Source organism: Salvia miltiorrhiza, chromosome 4 (assembly GCF_028751815.1).
Source record: "Salvia miltiorrhiza cultivar Shanhuang (shh) chromosome 4, IMPLAD_Smil_shh, whole genome shotgun sequence".
Classification (NCBI taxonomy): Eukaryota; Viridiplantae; Streptophyta; class Magnoliopsida; order Lamiales; family Lamiaceae; genus Salvia; species Salvia miltiorrhiza.
The window spans coordinates 54,662,818-54,680,982 of NC_080390.1; the positions used below are offsets into that span (position 1 = coordinate 54,662,818).

At 35.6% G+C, this 18,165-nt stretch overlaps 3 protein-coding genes and 2 long non-coding RNA genes across 8 annotated transcripts; 4 read left to right on the forward strand and 1 right to left on the reverse strand.

Annotated features, from left to right (window-relative positions):
* Positions 1–339: 339 nt before the first annotated feature.
* On the forward strand, positions 340–2,588 carry LOC131020687 (protein BPS1, chloroplastic-like). Of its 2 annotated transcripts, none has more exons than XM_057949672.1 (2): positions 340–495; positions 1,420–2,588. In XM_057949672.1, the coding sequence occupies exon 2, from the start codon at positions 1,435–1,437 to the stop codon at positions 2,503–2,505; it is 1,071 nt and encodes a 356-aa protein (XP_057805655.1). In that variant the 5' UTR covers positions 340–495; positions 1,420–1,434; the 3' UTR covers positions 2,506–2,588. The 2 variants fall into 2 exon arrangements, with proteins under 2 accessions (XP_057805655.1, XP_057805654.1); XM_057949671.1 differs by having other exon boundaries at positions 396–648.
* On the forward strand, positions 873–1,388 carry LOC131020753 (uncharacterized). Its single transcript, XR_009100754.1, has 2 exons — positions 873–995; positions 1,164–1,388. It is a non-coding gene; the product is annotated as an uncharacterized LOC131020753 (long non-coding RNA).
* A 989-nt stretch (positions 2,589–3,577) lies between the features above and the next one.
* Positions 3,578–5,216, forward strand: LOC131020752 (uncharacterized). The gene is made up of 2 exons (XR_009100753.1): positions 3,578–3,808; positions 4,358–5,216. It is a non-coding gene; the product is annotated as an uncharacterized LOC131020752 (long non-coding RNA).
* Positions 5,217–6,969: 1,753 nt separating this feature from the next.
* On the forward strand, positions 6,970–11,471 carry LOC131020684 (mitogen-activated protein kinase homolog MMK2). The gene is made up of 6 exons (XM_057949663.1): positions 6,970–7,452; positions 8,624–8,753; positions 9,319–9,456; positions 9,605–9,937; positions 10,439–10,622; positions 11,059–11,471. Exons 1-6 carry the CDS (start codon positions 7,277–7,279, stop codon positions 11,229–11,231), a joined length of 1,134 nt encoding a protein of 377 aa, XP_057805646.1. The 5' UTR covers positions 6,970–7,276; the 3' UTR covers positions 11,232–11,471.
* On the reverse strand, positions 11,466–15,016 carry LOC131020673 (probable polygalacturonase). 3 transcript variants are annotated; one of them, XM_057949645.1, is made up of 6 exons: positions 14,930–15,016; positions 14,479–14,829; positions 13,757–13,877; positions 13,464–13,638; positions 12,332–12,402; positions 11,466–12,249 (listed from the first exon to the last, which is right to left on the reverse strand). In XM_057949645.1, the coding sequence occupies exons 2-6, from the start codon at positions 14,824–14,826 to the stop codon at positions 11,540–11,542; spliced, it is 1,425 nt and encodes a 474-aa protein (XP_057805628.1). In that variant the 5' UTR covers positions 14,827–14,829; positions 14,930–15,016; the 3' UTR covers positions 11,466–11,539. The 3 variants fall into 3 exon arrangements, with proteins under 3 accessions (XP_057805628.1, XP_057805630.1, XP_057805629.1); XM_057949647.1 differs by having other exon boundaries at positions 14,479–14,843; positions 14,930–14,971; XM_057949646.1 differs by having other exon boundaries at positions 14,479–14,971.
* Between the last annotated feature and the right edge of the window lie 3,149 nt (positions 15,017–18,165).

An 18,165-nucleotide genomic window follows, 5' to 3' on the forward strand; every position in this document is an offset into this window, starting at 1 on the left:
TAAATATAATATGCACATAACCACTTTTTTCGATTGGAAAATTATTGAAAAATTACTTCCTTTTTTTTTCAAATTAATCTTTTATTGCAGAAATTCCCACTGTAAATAAACTTACACGAGTTTTTTTTATTTGAAGAGAAAAAAATTATCTAAAAGTTTTAAAATTAAAACACAATTTCACCAAATTTACAAATAAAAAAATAATATCCTGATCTGACGTCATCGTGTGATCCACGGCCGAGAAGTAACGGTCGGTTTTCGGGCCACTATCTCCTACTGGCACCCCTACCATTACAAAAATTGCACCCTCAAAACCTATTATCCAATGGCATTTCGCCACGTGCCCCGTTTGTATTTGATAAATTCAATTCATTATCTCTTAATCGCCTCCCACTAATTTCCTCGAAATTTCATTCACCAATTTCTCTACGCGTCTCCGAGTACTGTTTCAGCCTTTCAGCTACGACTTCCCCTCCCTTCTCTCTTCTATAATCGGTATATATACGCTTACTTGTGTGCATCTATGTTTTGTTCGTGTTTTATTTTCATCGATTGTATAGTTTTTGAATTTTTTTAGCTTAATTTTGGAGGTGACTGCGAATTTGTCCGCTTTCACTGTTTTTTATAGGTGAAAGTATGATGAATTTGGTAAGTATTTGTTCAGATTGGTTTTTCTCTTCCTCTATTCATTTCTTTTGAAGGAATATCAGTTCGTTTTTGGTCAGATAGAATTACTCCTATGATTATTAGGCTTAAATGTAAAATTTGGGGTTTAATTGGAAGAATATTGAGTTGTTTAGTAATTGGTGTGAGTTTTATGGTATTATTGCTTGGTTTGTGCTTATTCTAGTTGATTATTTTTGTCGTTGTCGCTTTGTGGAAATCGGAAGAAAATTTTCAAACTACTGCAGTTGGAGAGATTTGCTTTTTTTTTTCCCTGGATTAGATTATATTTCATACTTGTTTACTAGAAATTGGGGATTGAGCTTTTACAGGTGTTAAGAATGGTGGATTTTGTAGTTTTTAAGCCGTGGAATATCTGTGCATCTACTGTGACTTGCATTTGTTTGTTTATTTTCTTGATAAGCAACTGCTAGTTAGGCTTGACAAGAGCGTCCAATTTAAATGTTATAATTTAGTGCATTAGATATCCTGAGATGCAGTATGTTGCAGAGTGCTAGAGCATGATATTTTGCTATCTTTCCCTTTTCTAGTGTTACATTATATGCTTTTTTGTGCATAGAATCATTTTTAATTTTCAAAGGGCTTTAAATTTTTGCAGTGATATAGATAATCTCACGCTTTTACCTTTTGTTGATCTCAAAAGATAAAGTAATATCATGGTGTATTTCTATCCGGCCTTCGTTTCTCCCCCTCTTTCCTGTAATCCCATTTAATGTATGATTGTTTTCATCTCAGGATTTAGTGCATCAAATGAGTCGCCCGCAGGATCCTCACAGAGGTTTCCTCCCATTCGGAAATCCATTCCGCATGATGCTACCAAAGGGATCCTCACTGTCACCGAAGATGCTCGATTTGTTAAATGCTTTCGAGGAAAGCATGGCGGAGAAGCTTAGAAAGCTTAAGCCTCCGGGCAAGGAAGATGTTCTGTGCTTGACATGGATGAAGAGTGCCATGGAGCTACTGTGTGAAATCCACGCTGACATAAAAGTTCTCATCACTGCTCTCGAACTCCCTGTCTGCGACTGGGATGACAAGTGGATCGACGTGTACTTGGACAATAGTGTGAAGTTGCTGGACATCTGCATTGCCTTGAGCTCCGAGATTTCCCGGCTGAAGCAGGGCCACCTTTTCCTCCGGTGCCTCCTGCACGACTTGGAGAGTGCGTCCCCAAAGCAGTTTATTCAGGCGCGTTCCTCCCTGGATGGATGGAGGCAGCATATGGGTTCGAAGAATCCCAGGCTCGACAACATCTTCTCCGTCATGGACAGCCTCGCTCAAACCCTAGACCTCCCAAAGATCAAGAACTCCTCAAAGGGGAAAGTCTTGATGCGAGCCATGTATGGGGTCAAGGTGGTCACCCTCTTCATTTGCAGCGTATTCGCTGCTGCATTCTCCGGTTCTGCAACAAAGTTGATGGACCTACCAGTTCCCGAGACCTGCTTGTGGGCGCAGGCCTTCTCTGATCTCCAGACTCATGTGAATAACGAAATCAGAAACACGAACCCGGACAAGGACAAGGACAAGATCCTCGTCTTCCTGAAAGAGGTGGTAGCCGTTGAGAGTGGCGTGAGGAAGGTATACCCCATCGTGCAAGACGGCGTGGAGAGCCCCGTTGAAGCTCAGGTGTTGCAGAAGTCGAAGCTGGGTTTGGAGAAAGCAGCAGGAGAACTCTGTCAAGGACTCGAGCTCGTTGCGAAGGAGGTGGATGGTTTCTTCCGAGTCGTTCTAACCGGACGCGACGCGCTGCTTAGCAATCTTAGGCTTGTTGGTAATGTGTTCGAGCAAGGCGAAACTAGCATCCAAGGCCCAGCAGTTAGGTGAAGGAAGAATAGCTATGTATAAGCTCTTGGTGTTTGTATACAGAATATCAATGCAATGGAGTTTTCATCTTTTTTTTCAGAGTATATATTGTATGTTTATACATGTGTATATTTACATGTATGTGAATGTGTATGTGTGTGGTCTGTTAAATTTAAAGTTACTGGTGAATGTGGAATTTCTATTTATTGTATATAATACAAACATAAATTGTGATAAGATGTGTGGTATCTTTTGTACTCCTAATTTATGTATCACACTTATGTCCATTTTTAATTTTGTTTAATTTTTTATATTTTTTTTTCCAATTTCAAATTTATATACTTTAATTTAATTTTGTGATTTTATCTAGAGTTATTCCATCTATTTAGAACATATAATTATTTTTCATCATTTAATTTTACTCCCTCAATCCACGAAAGAACTTCCTATTTTTCATTTTTGGGACGTCTACAAAAGAATTTCCTACCTATTTTTGGACTATACCCCACCACTTATAATCCTCTTACTTTTCACTTTTCACAACTCTCAATATTAATTATAGTAACACATTTTCACCACTGTCCCAATACATTCAACTACCTTTTATCCACTCTCAATACACTCAATAATATTTTTTCTTAAAACTCGTGTCACTCCCTCCTAGGAAGTTGTTTCATGGACTGAGGGACTATTATCTAATATAGGTTGATAATTTCAAGGTTCCGGTATATATATTTCTTAAATTTTAGTTTTTTGAAATAAAACTTTAAGTATAGCTCATCAGGGACGGATCTAGAAATTTAATAATGATCGGGCGAGATTTCACCGGATGATTCTAATAAAGTTTTAATAAAGAAAACGAGTTGAACCTTGACTAATTATTTGAAATGACACAATTATGACCGGGCGAGATTAACATATATAGATAAAAAAAAATTAAAATCACACATTTATAGGTAACAAAAAAAAAATTTGACCGGGCGACGGCCTGGGGTGCCTGGCCTTTAGATCCGTCCCTGTAGCTCATAGTATTATACAAATTTTACTTTAATAAAAGATATTATTAAAATAATAAACACAAAATTGAAACACTGATGAATCTCATTATAGGAAGAATAACAGAAAAAAAAAAAAAAAAATCTTGTGGATTGAGTGCAAGAACTGGTTTATTTCCATAAGATGCAGACGAGGGACAAGGGGAATTAGGGCTCAAGGGGAAACAAAGATAACATTGCCACCCATTATTCTTTTATTATCTCTTTATCCTTCTTGAGCTCTAATTTCCCTTCTCCCTCGTCTGCATCTTCAATTCCAGAAAAAAAAGGTATTTATGGAGGATGATTTCACCTTACATTTTCTTTTTTTATGGTGAAAATATTGAATGAATTTTGTTGGCGTGATTATTGAAATCCATGTTTATGCCTAAAATTGCTGAAATCACGTTTATTTAAATATCCCTGCATCTCCCCATTCCAATGTGTGCTGAGGTAAGTTATGAGAGGAAGATGATCTTTCAAAAATGACTGTTGTTTGATGATCAAATGTAATTATATAAACAATTTACTGAAATTGTTTGATGGTGGTCTGCTACTCTTGTTCTAAGATTATTATCTAATTATGTATTTTTCATTGCAAATCTGTGTTACTTTGGTTAGCTTTGCTTGACTCTTAAAACTTAAAATTGGGTAGTTAATGAATGTTGTTTGATGGTTTATAATAGTTACTTGTTGGCCTTGTTTCCCTCAACTGTTTAAAGCTTATCTTTCAATTAGTAGATCATAAAAAAATGTGTATATTTTCTTCTGTAGCAAAGCAAGAATTGGATATTGGCCTTTGCAAATTGGAATTCACAAATGTGGCTTCACTGTTGCAGATTATTGAGCTTTTCCAGAAATGCCATATGGATCATCCTCTTGGGAAGTTTTTTGGTGGATGCACGGAGCTTGATAAACGTTTCCGGCAAGAGGTACGTCGGAGATGAGGTACGAGGGGGAGCGTAAACGGATCAATGACAACGAAAGGGTCGAGCGAATTCAAGAGATGGATTTTGAATTCAAATGGATGGAAAGAGAGATTTTAAATGGAGCCTGAAGAGAGTGAGAGGCCTATGAGGTAACATAAAAACTCCTGTGAAACCGGTTTTATGGTAAAACCGCCTTCATAATGATACTACTTCAACATACAAATGATACTTTATAAAACCGATTTTACATGAGACCACCTCATGAGGTAAAACGGGAGGGAGTAACTGTTTTCTTTGAACCAACGAGGAGTCGTTTCCTCTCTCTAGGACTCGAGCTCGTTGCGAAGGAGGTGGACGCGACGGGGCTGCTTAGCAATCTTAAGCTTGTTGGTGATGTGTTGGAGCAAGGCGAAGCTAGCATCAATGCACAAGGCCCAGCATTTAGGTGAAAGGAAGAATAGCTATTTTCTAAGCTCTTGTGTTTGTGTCAATGCAATGGAATTTTCATTTTCTTTTTTAGAGTGTATATTGTATGTTTATATTTGTGTATATTTACATGTATATATATATATGTGTTTGAACAACTATTTATTGTAAAGAAAGAAAGAAAGAATAATAGAAAAGAGAAGAAATTCTTATGGAAATTTCAAGGAAATGAATATGGTAGGTAGCCCAGAATAGATTTTGACTACATTTGGTCTTATATTTGTAATGTGAAATGTGGAATGTCTTTGGACTTTGGCAAACATATACAAATTCTATTTGACTACATTTGGTCTTATATTTGTAATGTGAAATGTGGAATGTCTTTGGACTTTGGCAAACATATACAAAATTTCTAACTCTGTTTTATTTTAAACAATTTATGTTTCCATTTGTGATATGAATCAATGTTCAATATTCGATTTGATACACAACACGGGTTCAGCACTCATTTTCTTACAAATCAATGTTTAATCCTACTCCTTTTCATACATGTACTTAGGGATGTCAATCGGGCCAGCCCACCGAGTTTTCGGGCTAGCCCTATCGAGTTCCGGGTTAGTCGGGTGCGGACTAATCGGGTTGGAGATTTTTTCGGGTTGTAAATCTTCAACCCTAACCCTAAACTTTCGGGTTTCGGGCTAGCCCATCGGGCTAATTAGGTTAAAGGCGTAAAAATAAAATTATCATTTGTATTTTATTATTTCTAATGATCTAATGTATAATGTATAAAATATACATAGATATTAAAGATATAAATTATATAGCAAAGCATGAAATGCAAAAATATAAGATATTCAAGATTACATAAACAAAATTATATTAAAATGAGATAGTAAAATTTAACATGTATCAATGCACTAAAATCAATTTGAATTATTACTGAATAACTAGTGGATTTTCCATGCACGTCTCATTGACAGGAAAAAAAAATGGTATCACTTTAAAATGAGATACTAATAATTAATTTTTAACTAATGAGATACTAACAATCAATTTCTACAAAAAATCCGTAATTAATTTCACTTTTTTTAATGAGATTGCACACACACACACACATATATATTCTAACTAATTAATTTCACTTTTTTTTAATGAGGCTACATATATATATTTAAGCAAATACCATGCATAGATCTAAACATAGCAGAAGTTGTAACTGGATGTATCAGTCACAATTCCGTCAGCCCACCGGGCCAGCCCATCGGGTTTTCGGGCTAGCCCTATCGGGTTCCGGGTTAGTCGGGTGCGGGCTAATCGGGCTGGAGGTTTTTTCGGGCTGCGATTTTTCAACCCTAACCCTCTAATTTTGTCGGGTTATTCGGGTCGGCCCACGGGTTTCGGGCTGCATTGACATCCCTACATGTACTGTAATTTAGTATTTTTTTTTGTTTTATTGACTAAATCCTTAAAAAAAAATTACCAGAGGTTATTTAAGCAGTGATACTATGTAAATAAAAATTGTCAGAAGTTATTTATGCAGCGATACTAAATTAGGACTAGGAAAATACTTACCGTCGGAAAATACTGTAAAATACTTGCCTAAAATATCGAACTTATGACTAGAAAATACGATAAAATACTAATGGGAAAATACTTACCGTCGGAAAATACTGTAAAATTCTTGTCCATAAATAGTGTAAAATATCAAGCTTATGACCAGAAAATATGGTAAAATGCCGAACTTAAGGTATAACGAACTTTTCAGTAAAATATGATAAGATTTTCGGTGAGATAAATGTATAGATTTTTTCGATAATGAAGTATACGAGTGTATATAGATATACTGCATTATATATCGGAAAAATCAATAATTACCATATTAAAAAAAATGTATATCAGAACAAGGTATGATACTGATATATACTGAAAATTGGTGTATACCAAAAGAAGATATGATACCGCATCCGTGTAGTTTGCATATACTAATGTATATAATGCATTTTACGAATTCCCACGACATAGAAAAATAGTTTAAGTAATGCTCAAGATCAAGATCCAAGGTTCTGGGTTCGAGTAAATGGTGATTAAAGCAGTATATTATGGTTTGATAAGTTGGGGGAAAATGGGGGTTTAAAAGAAAAAATGAGGATTAATGGATTATTGTTAAAATTAGAAGAGTCAACTAAGTTGTAGAAAATATATGGTTGTAGATGCTTCACGGGTAATCTCAAGTCATTCCAGTTCAAAAGTTCACAGGCAAAGCAAATATATTTTCCTCAAGAGCTACATAGTCATGAGGAAAAACGCTCCAAATCCAACAACCTGACAAAAAATCCAGTCTTTGAAACTGGGCTTCTTCGATTTTTCTTATTTTTTCCTTGGATAATTGAAGGGTCTCGCGCTATGTCGGCTATGTCCAAGGAGTCGAGCTCAGGTGATCACGGTGGAAATAATTTCCATGGCGTGCCAACGCATGGCGGGAGATATATGCAGTACAATTTGTACGGAAATCTCTTCGAAGTTTCTAGAAAGTATGTCCCTCTCAGGCCCGTCGGCCGTGGGGCCTATGGCATTGTATGGTAATGATCGGGGCAATTCTCTTCTCTTCTCTGCTTTGTTAGAATCGAGCTGCTTGATTTGCTCTGAGAATGTTGGTTTACTGTTGAATTTGTGGTTTGATTTTGGTGTTGACTTGCCTCTTCCGTCTGTGGTTGACTTGGAAAGGTTGATAATTTGTTGTTAAATGTGATTTGATGAAGTAGGGTTGGGGTAGTTTTGGGGGTTATTATGATTGAACTTGAGATCTCTGATGATTGTTGGCTTTTGTTGTTTCTGCTTGGTGGTGTTTTGAATTTGATGAAAATGTGAAGGGGAGTTGTAAGAGAAAGGAAGTGTAGAGATTTCATGAAATGGGGTTGTGACTGTGATGTCGAGTTTTTGGAGTCGTTGCTTTCGCGCCTTTTGGTTTAGCTGAAGTGAATTGAATGCGTTTGAATGACTTGAGTCTAGGTAAAAATGCTGATGCATAGTAGGTTATGAAGCTATAAGAAGTATGTATATGCCAATGCCTCATTCCAGATGAGGTGCTGACATTAGAGAGCTGATATTTTGCTTAGTCGGATTTATGTAACGAGGAGCTCCGGCTTTTCTCTTGGATGATCATTTTTTTTTGCTATAATATTATGCACTAAATTTGTTCGAAATTGGATAACTAAAGAGGGTAAACTGGTAGTATAATTAAATAATTTGACTTGTGGAAACTTAGATTTTTCAAAGAGCAAATAACTAATGAATGGTGTTTTTTTTTTTCTTCCCGAAAAACATATTGATTTAGAGTGCAATCTGATGCTCTAACTTTACCGGCTTCGGTTTATAATTGTACATACATTTTTAGTGTATCAGGATAATCGTCGAGCCTTTCCCCTTATATCACTGTCCGATGCTATGGCAAGGCAATGGGATGGGGAACGAGGATGCATCTCATTTTGTAGCTATCGGTTTATGTTTTATTTTGATGATCTAATAAGTAATAGTTCTTGAGTTTCTCTCCAAGTTATCTTTGTGCAGATGTTAGTAAATTTTGAGACTCTGTGTTATTTGGTTATATTCACTTGTTAACCTCTTCAAAAAGATTTTGGATTTGGTCTTACTATTAGAATCTGAAAAAATGTTAGTTTGTCATCTTGTTTGCAAATTTTTCTCTGAGTTTATCAATGATAAGGGGAATTGAATCTTTTTCACTTGCTTCAGTGCCGCTGTAAACTCTGAGACACGTGAAGAAGTCGCCATTAAGAAGATTGGCAATGCATTTGATAATAGAATTGATGCAAAGAGGACATTACGAGAAATCAAACTTCTACTTCACATGGATCATGATAATGTGAGAATTTTCACCTAAACCCTATAGATCGTTAGCTCTTAGCACTTCTGTCTTGTTCGGGTTATGAAAGTTCTTCTCTTGATATGAAACACCGTGTGATTATTCTTTGTGTAAATTTTTTTGAATGTATCACGAGATTCAATTTTACAGTGGATTTCAGCAATTAGTTCTTCCCATTTGATCCGTGCTCACTTATTTCAACTGCATTCTTGTTCTTTTGATTTGTAATATTGAGTGTCTCATCGGTTCCATTGTTGACAACACTCGGCTTTATCAGCTTGGAATTTCTAACCGGAATGTAAAATAGTTGTGGCATTGAAGCTAATGAACCAGACTAAAGTTCGAAACAGATAAAGAGCTCTTAAGCACATTTCTAGGTGAACAGGAAAAATTGCAGACCTCACTCCTCGTAACCATTAGGTTTTCCTTAGCTATAAGTTTTTTTTTACATAATCAGGGACATATTTCTACAATTTATATAATGAGTCATGAAGTGTCTGTCAATAGTTTTCTGGTAACAACTATTATCCATTATCTAAATCTTTTGTTTTTCTTACGTTAACAGGTGATCGCAATTAAAGACATAATACGGCCACCACAGAAGGAGAACTTCAACGATGTCTACATTGTTTATGAACTTATGGACACCGATCTTCACCAGATTATCCGGTCCAATCAACCTTTGGCCGATGACCACTGTCGGGTTTGGCCTCACTTTCTTATGTCATAGACAGTTTGTTCTGTATCGTACATATACACGCTAAATACACCTCATGCCTTCATTATTTTTTTTTATTAAAATTGATTTCAATAAACTTGTAACTCAATTGATTCTGATTGAAAATTTGCAGTATTTCCTTTACCAAATACTACGGGGACTTAAGTATGTCCATTCAGCAAACGTCTTGCATCGAGATCTTAAACCGAGTAATTTGCTCCTCAATGCTAATTGTGATCTGAAAATCGGAGATTTTGGTCTCGCAAGGACAACATCTGAGACTGATTTCATGACGGAGTATGTTGTTACTCGTTGGTATCGAGCTCCAGAACTGCTCCTAAATTGTTCAGAATACACTGCTGCAATTGATATCTGGTCCGTAGGTTGCATACTCGGTGAGATCATGACAAGACAACCTCTATTTCCCGGAAAAGATTATGTTCATCAGTTGAGACTCATCACAGAGGTATTTCTGCTCAAACATCCCAAACACAACATTCTAATTGAATATGTTTTGATACAATAATGATTGTTATTTTTTTTTAGCATCACTATTCATTCTTTATTTGAATAAAAAAATAAAAAATTATTATGTGCAAATTGCAATTTATGTGACTAAGCTTTCTTGATATTACACATCCTTGTACGTTTATTAGCATGATACATGACAATATTTCTACTAATCTGGAGGTTATGCTCGCCTATACAAACTGGTGGCATAAGCACAAAATGATTCTAAATATTCGTGTTCAAGTATAATTCAGTTGATTTACGATGATATGGTGGTCTCCCGCTAGTTTGGGAAGGTTCTGCAGTGTATATAGCAAGATTGAATACGGATTTACAAATTGCAACCTTGCCATCGCATATTCATACGTTTTCGTTTTAACTTAATTTATATTATATTTTTTTGAAGTTCTCAGTGTCTGTTTATACTGATTTTGTGTTCTCTCTTCATTTTGTGAAGCTAATTGGCTCTCCAGATGATGCCAGTCTCGGGTTTCTTAGAAGCAATAATGCCCGAAGATACGTTAGGCAGCTCCCGCAGTACCCAAAGCAACAATTTTCTGCCAGATTTTCGAATACTGCTCCTGGAGCTCTGGATTTATTAGAGAAAATGCTCGTGTTTGACCCAAGCAGGCGCATTACAGGTATAGTTCCCTATTTCGGTAGAAGTATGGTTATGTATCTCCTCGTGGACTCGTATAGTTCATGGAAATTGACCATATCTTCATGTATCTAAATATTATTTCCTATGCTTCCTCAATTCCCGAGGAAACTTATTATAGCTTTATTTCCCCCATCGAAGGATTCGTTTAGAATTGCGAAGCTGAGGCCTGAGAGTTACCTAGAGACTTCAAATAATCAGAATGGCATATTCTTCTCAATTTCAAAAAAATGGTTGTGTAATCTAAAGAAGCCCTCACCTAGCGCTAGCAGCGTAGCAGTTTTGTGAAAATCTTGCCCAATTGGATCCTTAAAGCTGTATTACTCAAACTATGCTATGCTATATGCCCTCTTGTTTTTGTTTGTTCGGGTCATCCCGTCTCTTTGCATTAATGCTCTTATGCTGTTGATCGCTTGCAGTTAATGAGGCTCTCTGTCATCCGTACTTAGCACCCCTTCATAATATTAACGAGGAACCTGTTTGCCCTCGGCCTTTTGCCTTCGACTTTGAGCAGCCATCGGTTACTGAAGAGCACATCAAGGAACTCATATGGAGGGAGTCTGTAAGATTCAATCCTGACCCAACTTACTGAAATATGTTATTGTGTATGTTCTCATGTTTGTAGAATATGTATATCTTCATAAATATCCCCTAGATGGAGATATGTTGGCATAAAAGGACTGGTTTTTAGGTCATAGCGTGTTATTTGCGTATATTGCCTTTCGCGTGAATGTTTATACGGCCGTGCTTAAGTAACATAAACGTACCACCAACTACTAGTTGGTGTCTTCTGTAATTTTCTGAGTGAGAAATTCAAGATCCCTCGTTGCTATGTCGAATGTTTCATATGGATAGCATCATCATGCATTGCTAGTTTCATTGTATTCAAGAACTAGGCTATTACAAGTAGTTCTTCACATAGGAGCATTTTTGTAGCTCTAGATCATCGATAGGTAAAGTATCCGTAGGAAAGTCACACATGGCCCGTTTGTCTCGTCCCTTATTGGGCAGCAAGCTACACGGTGGTGGCACCACCCCACTCGTGACCCCCTCGACCTCACTGCATGTCCACGGATACTTCTTGGCCTTCTTCGCCATCCCAATCGTCACATTGGACATACAGATCCCGGTGAAGGGATCACCGGATATCCCCTCCAGCCTAGCAGCCATTGTCACGTTCTCCGCCACCACGTCCCTGTAGTTGATCCCCTTGATCTCCGGTAACGCGTTAGGGTCGTAGTGGGTGTCGGCGTGGGAGCCGTAGTTCCCAGTCATCCAAAACACCCATTTCATGGTGTGCAGGCTCATGCCCTTCACATATATGTCTCTCACATACCCTCCTCTCCCGACGGCCGTCTTTATCCGGACGCCCGATTCCGTGCGGATCGCCGTTACGTCTTCGGCTCTGACGTCCTCGATCCCACCTGACATTTCGCTGCCCAGCGCAATGGCGGCGCTGTAGGGCGAGATGCAGGTGAGGCGCCGGATTATCAGGTGTTTCGTCGGCATACCGTATTTGATACCGTACTCGTCCCAGCCGCTCTTCACCGCTATGCAGTCATCCCCAGAGACGATGTAGGTGTCCTCTATTCTTGTGCTTGTGCAAGAATCTGTAGAGCATTTGGATTCAGCATCATTATATGACTAGTTTTGATGGTTAAGACAGAATTTTGGGTGGAAAAAGTGAGATACCTGGATTGATCCCATCTGTATTTGGGGAAGTTACTGGAGCTAGGATTGTGATGCCTTGAATAATTATATCACTGCAGTGTTCATAGGGTTTTTAGTTACTTTAGTGTGTTTGTGTGTGTGTGTGTGTGAGAGAGAGAGAGAGAGAGGCTAGCTCACTCTATTTTGGACTATTTTCGGTTCTGGCCGGTCAGATTGATTTTTTTCGAGGCTATAAATTTTCAGCTCTAATCCTAAATCTTTGGTTTTCGGGCTAGAAAGTTTACCCAAAAAAATTTACCCCCCCCCCCCCAAAAAAAAACCTTGTATGAATTTTATTGAGACCATATTTTTGTAAGGAAGAATCGGTTGTGTTTTCTTTTAATCAATACACTTGATGATCTTGATCTCATATTAGATACAAAAATAAGTATCATCTTACCATCAACTCGTGTAATAACTAATACTGTATGTAACTTCGACAAAGTTAGTGGACACAGATAAAATGATTACTAAGTATAATTTTTAAGTTTTCATATTATAAAGATTTCTATTAAGGTGGCGTCTACTTTTTCATGATTGATAATATAAACGATTGATTGTTTTTATCCTCATTATTAATAAAATAAAATTAGCTCGAATGATAGAAATTATATAGAATTTTAAATATTTTAAAATTTCAATCTATCTTATTGAACAATAAATTAGCTTATACTCCTTTCGTCCCATTTAATTTGGTCATATTCTTTTTCGAGTTGACTTGGCATGTTTCCTTTTATTTATCTAGAGTAATCTTAAACAATAAACGCTCTTGCACGTTGGAGAAAAATCAAAACAGTTTTAACAAACATTAAAATCCTCTTATCAAATTCGAAATAGTAAAATTTGACAATTAAGTATTTCCTCGGTTTTCCAATTGCATACTCATTTCTATTTTTAGTAAAAGTATTCCACATAACCCCATAAAAATGGGATCCTTATTCCACTTTAATCATTTAACACTGTCATAAGGTGGATGCTTTTTTATTCCACTCACAACATAGTTAATAAAATTGAGGGATGAAGATAATAATATACTTACTTTTTAAATTAATCGGATCAAACCCATTTGGATTTTAGGTCAATAAATAGAGTTAATGAGAGAGAGAGAGAGAACCTGGTGTAAACAGGATGAACATTCCATGATGGAGAATTGAGTAATGTGAGATTGGAAATTTGAATTTTGTGTGAGTGCATGATTTCAATGAGATAAGGTCTTGTGTATTTCAGCTTTTTCTTGTGAAACTGCTGCCACCAAACACCACCTTGACCATCAATTGTCCCATTTTCACCTGATACACAACAATAACAACAACAACAATAGACCATTCCAATCCTCATCATTCTTCATTGTCTAATTCAAAAAACACACACACACACACTCATAGACATAGAAACATAAATTATTACCAGTGATGACAACATCAGTGAGGTTTGTTCCAAATATAAGACTGATATACCTTCCTCCTGCTGTATCCCTTCCATGCCCGTACGACGGTAACGGATCCACCACGCCCCACGATTTTATGTCCTAATCACGTCAGAGGGCGTTTACTTTTGAGAATTAACGTTAGGCTAATTCATTGTTTAATACGATGAATTGGAACTTTGAAATATCACAAGACCTTTGATAATCTCTATCATTTGAACTAATTTTACTCGATTCATATCTCATAGAGAAAAGTGAGATGAAGATAGAAACATTCAATCATATATCTTATTAATAATGAAAAGTAAACACAACCTTACGCTCCCTCTCAAATTCGAACTTTTGCCTAACGCGAACTTTGAAGAAGAATGAATTCGATCTGAACCGAATTCAAATATTCAAAAAATTTAATAATCAAATCCGATCCAAATCAAAAAATACGAAAATAAAAAATCTAAAATATAATATAATAGGCAAAAATCCAATATATATATATTACAAATATAATTCGGATTTCGATTTTTTCTATTTTGAAATATATCGGTTCGAATCAATCACAAATTTTAAATTTCAATTTTATTCAAATTGAATATTCGAATTTCGAGTATTTTGTCCAGTCCTAAAAATAACTGTGTGCTCAGGCAATCGAGGAAATTTGATACACGAACACGATAAATAGATAGATAGACAGATAGATAGATACCTGAGAAGCGAGAAGAATTGCGTCTTTGTGGAGATAAAGAGTGAAATGGCTGGTGAGGTTGAAGCTTCCGGTGAGCCATTTACCGGCGGGGACGAACAGCTGCGCCCCGCCGTCTGATGCGTGCTTGCTCAGCTCGTCCACCGCCCGCCGGAAAGCCGCCGTATTCAGCGTCTTTCCGTCGCCGACGCCTCCGAATTCCACGATCGATGCGCTGTGGCCTCTGCAGCTGATTGCTGAATACTCGAATGACTCTGCAATCCTTCCTTCTCTGCTTCTGCATTCAACTCCTCCACTTGCAAATATCAGCACCACCGCCGCCGCCGCCGCCGCCGCCACCATCGCATTCATGATCTAGCACCAAATAGCTTTATAATTATGCATCTTTTTTAAAGAGTTTTTTATAAGAAACGAGAAATAAGAAGGTGACAAGAAAGAATGAAGTGTGTGTTACTTTTTCAAAGTGTTGTTGATTTTCTCCACAATCCTTTTATTTTGCTTGGAGTGTAAATACCTAAATAAGCACATTTATAGGTGATGTCTAGTTACCACTGTTTCATCAAATTTGTTATAATAAACCGATCATTTTACTTGAATTTTAAACTTTAAACTATAAGGTATGAATATGTATTATTAATTATTATACAAATTTATTGATTTTGAAAAATGTGACAGTTGAGTCCATCACACTTACGAAAAATGAGACGAGCTACGTACAGAGGTAATTATGTCTTTAAATTACACATGATAGAACATTTTTTTACGAATGATTCGTTAATATATTTTTGTATGCTTATAATGGAATTTACCTAATGTTTAATTACGTCATTTAGAAGGAATTTCATTTAAATCATGTAGACGGTTTCGACTTCTACCTCGAATATTTATTCGTTGAAAAATATTCATCATGTGTAAAATCACATACATAAAAGTTCGTGTATCTAGAAATGAGATTTTAAATTCACGTGCAAAATAAAAAATATGTAAAAATTTGTGTATTTTAGCGCTATTATCCTCTATGGTGTCTAGAAATTAAGAAATTTATGTATAATAGAACTCAATTGTGAATATTATTACACACAATAGTTCACCTCAAAAAAAATATTACACACAATAGTCTCTTGTTTACTTCTCAACACTACTATAAAATCATTATTCTCTATGTACCATTATTGTTATCTTAAAATTTTTGGGCACGATAATTAAGAAGAAGGTGTAAAGTGATAAAAAGTGGTAGGACTCATATTTTTTGAAGAATTATTTATTATTTTATATAGAAATGAGACAATAATAGTGGGACGACCCAAATAGAAAAGTGAGACAACGATAATGATACAAAGGGAGTATAAGATTCGGTCTTAAATACTGTACATACTATGCAAATTAATGTACTACTCCATCTGTCACACTATAAGTGGCTCAAAATTTTTCGACACGAGAATTAAGGAAAATGTGTAAATGTGTTAAAAATGGTAGGATCCACATTTTTTTAAAGGGTTAAACTTTGTCATTTATAGAAATACGTCACTTATAGTGGGATGACCCAAAATAAAATAGAGGTCGCTTTTAGTGGGACGGAGGAAATATTAGTAATATGGTTAATGCGTTTATAACTTTTTAAATAAACAATAATAAAATAGAAATATGAGTGTAGTGAATTTGGTGAATTTCAGTTGGAAAGTAGTTAGGGGGACCCACTCCCATGAGTCCTAGTACTGTTGATATTGGGAGTGGCGCCTCCATATTCGAACCCGTGAGCCGCCGCCACTACCACTACCACTACCGCCGCGCCGACGTACTGGACGCCATTGCCTGTGCCGCACTACACTGCACTTTCCATGCACCCTCACCACAAATGGATGCACATCTTCTTTTTTTTTGGGACTATAATATTGATAAAAAATTTGCTTGTAGTTCACTAAAAGTAAGCTTAAATTAAGCCTACCAGTAGTAGAGTTATATGCTTATTCTTTATTTCTTTCTGTGCTTTCTTTTTTAGAAATATGACAGACATTGTGCTGAGGGTAGAGATGTAAATGAATAGAATTATTAGTAAGTTATTTGAGATTCGATTTGAATTTGAGTAATATATTAATTAAAATTAATAGTATATTGTGAATATTTATCAAATTTTTCTTAAATTTTTTAACGAGTTCGAGCTCGAACATCATGTATACAAACATCTATCGAGTCAAGCTCGAGCTCAAACTCGAATTCAACATTATCGAGTATCACATGAGTCGAGCTCAGGGGCGGATCCACCATGGAACATGGGGGTGCAGTTGCATCCCAAAAAAAAAAAATTTTTTTTTACTAGTATTAATATTCATATATAAATTATTTTAGATTTAGTTTTTGCACTCCCAATTAAAAGTTTTAATCCAAAATAAAAGAAAAATTCAGTTTTTAAAATCCTAAATTCCATTGACCCAACTAAAAAGAGAGCTCACAGTCTCTTTCTTTTTCATTCTTTTGATCAAGCCCATCATTTAATCAATCAATTACCTCAATTCTTAATTAAACAAAAAAGTTGAAAGTATACATTTTGCATTTGAAATGCAAAGTTATTACTATTATATTTGTATTTTAGTAAAAAAAAATGTCTAAAATGTATCGAAGGCCTAAAAAAAAAATCTCGGGGGCCGTAGAAGTTCAACTCCCTCAAAAAAATCCTAGCTCCACTAGCGTTTATAAGATTATTTTTTGCATCCCCAATTTAAAAATCCTGGATCCGCCACTGGTCGAGCTCGAGCTCAGTAAATGAGTGACGAGCCTAGCTCAATCAACAAGACGATAAGATCGAAGACCTGAATATTAAAATAAGTTGAATTTGAGCTTGCTAGTATTCGACTAGGCTCATCTACGGCCCGCGAGATTAGTAATTTTCAATTAATTTCGTCAATCCAAAAGAAAAAAAGAATAATAATGAGAAACATGATTTAAAAAGTTAAATAAAATCAATACATAGATTCTACTTAGTGGATAATGATGATGAAGACGACGATGATAGATGATAATGACGAATTATATAATACTTCTAACTTGTAAGTAACAATGTCTTCTTGGTTCCATATCGTATTGGCGTCAAGCATTGAAAATATGGGTAGAGATTGGTATTATATTTGTATAAAGATGAGTAAAGATCTGAAAATATTACTAAAAAAAAAAAGTAAAGATCTGAAAAAAATAAATACATTTCCAGTATATCTCTAATACTCCTGTTTAGAAGTCACAACTCTCTAATATTTTCTTGAAATTTGTTTAAATATTCACACAAGATTTTAATGTAAATGAATTTACACCAGTCACGATATCGGAATTCGAAAACTTAAAATCACCATTTTAGTATTATTATTATTATTATTATTATTATTTGCACGTTCAAGCAATAAACAAAATGTCAAATTAAATAGTAATGATTACATTTCTGTCAGGCGTAGGCTGGTGACCACAGCAACCTCACAAATTCCTATTTTTAAATTTATAAGGAAATAATTGCATAAAATTAGGTTTTGATTGATTTTTTTCTCAAAGAAAATTGATTGATTTTGCTTCATTTTCAATAATAATAATAATAATAATAATAATAATAATAATAATAATAATAATAATAATAAATTTAGGTGTATTAAAAAGGTCATTTATTAATCAAAATATACTTAAATTTTCATTGAATTATAAATTTAGGTT